This window comes from Agrilus planipennis, unplaced genomic scaffold (genome assembly GCF_000699045.2).
Source record: "Agrilus planipennis isolate EAB-ADULT unplaced genomic scaffold, Apla_2.0 scaffold356, whole genome shotgun sequence".
NCBI lineage: Eukaryota > Metazoa > Arthropoda > Insecta > Coleoptera > Buprestidae > Agrilus > Agrilus planipennis.
The window spans coordinates 3,991-9,861 of NW_020439075.1; the positions used below are offsets into that span (position 1 = coordinate 3,991).

General features: G+C 31.0%; 1 protein-coding gene across 1 annotated transcript in view; it reads right to left on the bottom strand.

Moving 5' to 3' along the window:
* Window positions 1–5,032: 5,032 nt before the first annotated feature.
* LOC108742908 overlaps window positions 5,033–5,871 on the bottom strand; it is a 10,840-nt gene continuing 10,001 nt past the window's right edge. Inside the window, exon 3 of the mRNA XM_018478268.1 lies at window positions 5,033–5,517. Within this exon, the coding sequence (XP_018333770.1) occupies window positions 5,186–5,517 (332 nt within the window). The 3' untranslated portion in view covers window positions 5,033–5,185. The remainder of the gene's footprint in view (window positions 5,518–5,871) is intronic.

Consider the following 5,871-nt stretch of genomic DNA (forward strand, 5'->3'; position numbering starts at 1 on the left):
TGAGCATTACTTAACGGTGTACCTTTAACTCCCATTCAAGTCAGGTAATACGTTAACGCCACTTAACTCCTGTCGATATTTTCTGACCTGCTAATAATGAATTTAAAAAGACCTTAACTTCCGTCCTAATAACAAGGCCAAAAAAAATGTAAAAATTTATTTTGTTTAAGAATATATTTAACGACACTTTTTGGTACTCAACTCAGCTGCTTGTTATTGCTATATTTATACCCATATACATCTACCTGCCCGCAGTAGTAGTTGGCTAATTGTATTCAGTGACCAATTGATATTGTCCGTATCATAAAAATATTTACAAGCGTAGAATGATCCAACTTCTGTTTTTTTGTTTCCATTTAAAAGAATTGTTTGTGGAACAAACTTAAATAAATACCTTATTTTATCTAGTAATTTGAATCATTATTTTCTTGAATTAATGTAACCTTCATGAGATACTCAATTTGAAATTCTACCGTTCGCTGAAATGTAAAAGACAAAATGGGAAAATGTTTGGTGTCGGAAAACAAGTTGTAATTTCTTTGGGTATGGAGATTTTAAATTTTATTTAAATGTTTCTAGCAAACTATTAGATGAACAGGATAGATAAATTTTTTATATCATTATTCAGTAGGAGTTCCGCTTTCATTTTCTAGATATACAATGCCTTCGCAAAAGTGAAAGCTTCCTTAAGGCACTCCGAATTAACTAGAGATGTGCAAAATATTTTTTTAAACGTATTTGAATACTAAATGCAAATACTTTTTTGATTTGTTATTTCAAATGTAAAATACAAAATAGATTTCCCTTTTACTTTTTTGCAGTACCTATTTAATTTTCTAAATTCATTTAACTACAAAGTACTTTTTAAAAATACCTTACAGGTATTTTATCATCTTTTAAATATTGAAGTATTTGAGATATAGGTTTTCTATTTTTATGTTATAGTTTCTCCAGTTCAGTAACATATAATTCTTCTATATGCTTCCTTATTTGCCTTTGTCACCTGTTTTAATTGGAAAAAAGACACTGATGCCAAAGTATAGGGTTGTTGGGAAAGTTATTTCGTTGTTTTTTTTGTGGAAATGAAAGACAGTTTTCGTATAATAAACCAATACTTTATTAAATTATATATTGACCGTTCTGGGCCAACACCTTTTGCCATCTTTCTGGTAGTAGCATAATTCCACGCTCATAAAATTTTTGGTCTTTGCTNATTATTGCCTAATTAAAAGATTTCGATAGGATAATAATTTTTTTAAGGAGAGGTAGACCTAGATTAGATTAAATAGTTAGCTCTAGTTTTAGAGAAATGCGAAGATTAGCTCAGGATAGGAAAGAGTGGAGGTGCGTGTCGAACCAGTCTTAGGACTGACACCTGATGATGATGATGATGATGATGATGATTCTCCAAATATTGAAAAATTTTTTCTATAATCATGAGAAAGAAAAATTGGATGGAATATATGTATTGGTGGTAAATTCTATTCTAATTTCTATATTTTTTATTAGGTATTTATTTTTTATTCACAGCTTCAAGTAGGCTAAATGTATTTCTACAAGAGCGTGATCTATTGAAATTTGTGTCTTATTTTTTTTTAAAATACTGGAAAAAATAAATTGCAAAGGAATCTGTACAGGTATGAAGCGTATCTTTACAGGTATTTGACTAACTAACAAGTATGTTGTTAGTAGAAGGAATGTACGCTAGGTGGTAGTGCGCGTATAATTAAATTGGAGTCGGGAAAAACTTCCTGTGAAAGCTTTTCCAGTCGGTTAGCATTATCCGAAAATCAATTGTTTGTGGGTAGGTAGAAATAGTTGAAACTTTTAAATTTTATTTTCAACATACCCACGTTGCACGCCTAAATTGTTTAGAAATTGACATGAGTGAATGCCGCATTTTTTCACTTGTGCTTCCGCTAAGTATACATTTTTGCGAACAATTTTTTTTCACAAAATTAATCACTAAATAGAAGATATACCAAGAGTAGATAAAAACGTTATATACTACGTAGAAGCTTATGGAATTAAATACACTTTGATTAAAAGGATAAGGCTTTCACGGCCAGCATTACCGAATATTGAGCATTACTTAACGGTGTACCTTTAACTCCCATTCAAGTCAGGTAATACGTTAACGCCACTTAACTCCTGTCGATATTTTCTGACCTGCTAATAATGAATTTAAAAAGACCTTAACTTCCGTCCTAATAACAAGGCCAAAAAAAATGTAAAAATTTATTTTGTTTAAGAATATATTTAACGACACTTTTTGGTACTCAACTCAGCTGCTTGTTATTGCTATATTTATACCCATATACATCTACCTGCCCGCAGTAGTAGTTGGCTAATTGTATTCAGTGACCAATTGATATTGTCCGTATCATAAAAATATTTACAAGCGTAGAATGATCCAACTTCTGTTTTTTTGTTTCCATTTAAAAGAATTGTTTGTGGAACAAACTTAAATAAATACCTTATTTTATCTAGTAATTTGAATCATTATTTTCTTGAATTAATGTAACCTTCATGAGATACTCAATTTGAAATTCTACCGTTCGCTGAAATGTAAAAGACAAAATGGGAAAATGTTTGGTGTCGGAAAACAAGTTGTAATTTCTTTGGGTATGGAGATTTTAAATTTTATTTAAATGTTTCTAGCAAACTATTAGATGAACAGGATAGATAAATTTTTTATATCATTATTCAGTAGGAGTTCCGCTTTCATTTTCTAGATATACAATGCCTTCGCAAAAGTGAAAGCTTCCTTAAGGCACTCCGAATTAACTAGAGATGTGCAAAATATTTTTTTAAACGTATTTGAATACTAAATGCAAATACTTTTTTGATTTGTTATTTCAAATGTAAAATACAAAATAGATTTCCCTTTTACTTTTTTGCAGTACCTATTTAATTTTCTAAATTCATTTAACTACAAAGTACTTTTTAAAAATACCTTACAGGTATTTTATCATCTTTTAAATATTGAAGTATTTGAGATATAGGTTTTCTATTTTTATGTTATAGTTTCTCCAGTTCAGTAACATATAATTCTTCTATATGCTTCCTTATTTGCCTTTGTCACCTGTTTTAATTGGAAAAAAGACACTGATGCCAAAGTATAGGGTTGTTGGGAAAGTTATTTCGTTGTTTTTTTTGTGGAAATGAAAGACAGTTTTCGTATAATAAACCAATACTTTATTAAATTATATATTGACCGTTCTGGGCCAACACCTTTTGCCATCTTTCTGGTAGTAGCATAATTCCACGCTCATAAAATTTTTGGTCTTTGCTGGCAAAAAACTGATCGAGGAGGTTTTTGACCTCCTCATTTGAGGTGAAGGTTTTACCGTCTAAAAAATTTTGGAGTGACCGGAACAAATAATAATCCGATGGTGCCAGGTCTGGAGAATATGGTGGGTGTAGCATTGTATCCCATTCAAGCTGTAAAAGCTTTTTATAGGATTAGCACACCACAATATTTTGGAGTTTTCAGTTTTACCGAGCTGGCGTATATCAATTCGATTTTATTTTGCGGGCTCTTTTGTCGTACTTCAAAAAAATTCGTACTTCCTTTCTAAAGGTACCACAAGTGGTAATTTGGCAAGTACTGATATCTATTCGGAACTTCAAAATTCCAGGACCATGACATTGAATCTGGAAAATAATATCCATCCAATATGTTGACGCCTGGTTTGACGAACGTGTTTTATGATTACAACTCACGTTAGTTTTTTAATGTGCTGTTTATTCAAACTTGACACTTTAATAAAAACCTAACGCTAAAGAATATTAATATTACTTAACTATTATTTTACGAAACGGCTTGTAATATGTTTGACTAGTTCTGCTGATTGTCACACTTGTGATTGTCGCTGGTGATTGTCACTGATGATTGTCACGCTGGATTGTCACTTGATTGTTACTTGATTCTGTTGTTACTTATTCACTTCGTTTGTTACTTATTCTGTTGTTACTTATTCACCCTCATGAATATGATGATTGGGCTTTTATCCTTTTTTCGGATATTAACAAGAATTGGATTAAGAGGGAGAGTAGGCAGAGTTAGTAAAGTTTAGAAACATTAATTGGATTAGGAATAGAAGAAACAGGGTGGTTGGTCCAAGATAAGAAAGTGGGGTATAAGGGGTGCGGTTTGATAAGAAGAGAAAGGGAGAGATCGGTGTACGTGCATGTGTCCAGCGTGCAACAATTCTTGGTATTGATCGATTGTATCGATCATTGTACTCTAACGAAAACATTAATAAATTTTACAACTGCAAATAAAGATAAGGAATACGAAGTATTTGAAATACAAAGATGTTGGGATAAACCTCTAATGACATCATTAAAAATTAATATACAATGGAAAAGGTACCTATAGTAAACTAATTGTTTGCAAAGTAAACGAAATAAGATAGTCATAAACATCATTTAAAGTAAAAGTAACTTATTTTAAATAGCTACGAATCCCAATTACAAAATTACAACTGAAAGCTGTAACGAAACAATTGATACAGAACGTTGACACTCAACACAATATTTTAGATTATCCATTTCCAAGGAGTTTGGGCTCTCTTCAGTTAAAGAATTAAAAGACATTCAAGAAATGTCTCTTTGTCCCCTTTTTTGACTTCTAATACCTTCAATGGCCAATGTGGGCAACTTTCAATCATCATTTTATATAATGTTTGATCGGGGATACTAGCAAAATTTTTAATGGCAAAAATCTTACAAATAGAAAATACGTTTGGAAAAGTAATTTAAACAAAATACAAAATGCTTTTCTCAAAAAATTGCAAAATAAAAATAGTTATTGTTTCTTTTGTATTTGCATTTTAAATGGAAGTATTTCAAATAAATCGCATCTCCGAAATTCACTAAAGTGTTTTCGTTGCATTTTTGTTGTTCATGTCAGCCGGCATCATCAGTGCTTTACCATCGGTACTTTATCATAGCCGAATAGAAAATCACGCGAGCGTAATAACAAAATGAAAACTCACTTCAAATATACAGGTTTAATTATAGGGAATTGAAGGAATAATAATTCAGTAAAATTTTTAATAATACAGTAATGAATACTTCCCCTTCTTAATTTCACTTACATAAGTGTATATAAAGAAAATAAATAATTTACAGATCTGCTAATCTGATAATCTAAAATCTAAAATTTAAACGTTATCCATTAAATGTCGTGGTCGTTGATGATAGAATAAGCAACATTCTGAATTGGCATCATGTCGTACTGGACGTCGTCTGGCATCACTCTTCTCCAGTTGTTACTATTGTAGAATGGCGGTTGATGAAATTCAAACGGCCTTGATGCATAAGTGGAAGAATAAGACGAAAATCTTTTCAAAACAATTCCTACTGTTAACACGAGCGCCATTTTAGCTAGAACTAAAGCTTTCACTGCCATTAGCGAGATAAATTTGATGAAAAAGGCCCCTATTGCTATTACTTTAGCTGTAATAAGAAAAAGATATGGAATCATACCCTTCTTTTTGCTCTTGCGACCTAAAAAATATAAATGTATTTAGGAAACATCAAACGAAAGTATATAGTTTCAAAGAAGAAAGAAAAAAAAAAACTGCTAAGCGTATTAAGTACCAACGACAGAAATGACAACTGAACTAAGACAAATCTATTCCAGAACAGCGATTAGTTTATTTAGAAGCAGAAAAGCTTATTTTATTTTATTATGAAAAAATAATAAATTGAGTAGTACTAGCAATAGGTGTTAAAAATGCAAGTTTGGCACAAATTGAATACTTCCAAAGAAACGACAGTTAAATCGTAAAATGTTTTGCCATTAGGTCACTTCAAATGTTTTTTTGAAAAAAAAAAACAGAAGATTTTTATATAAAAATC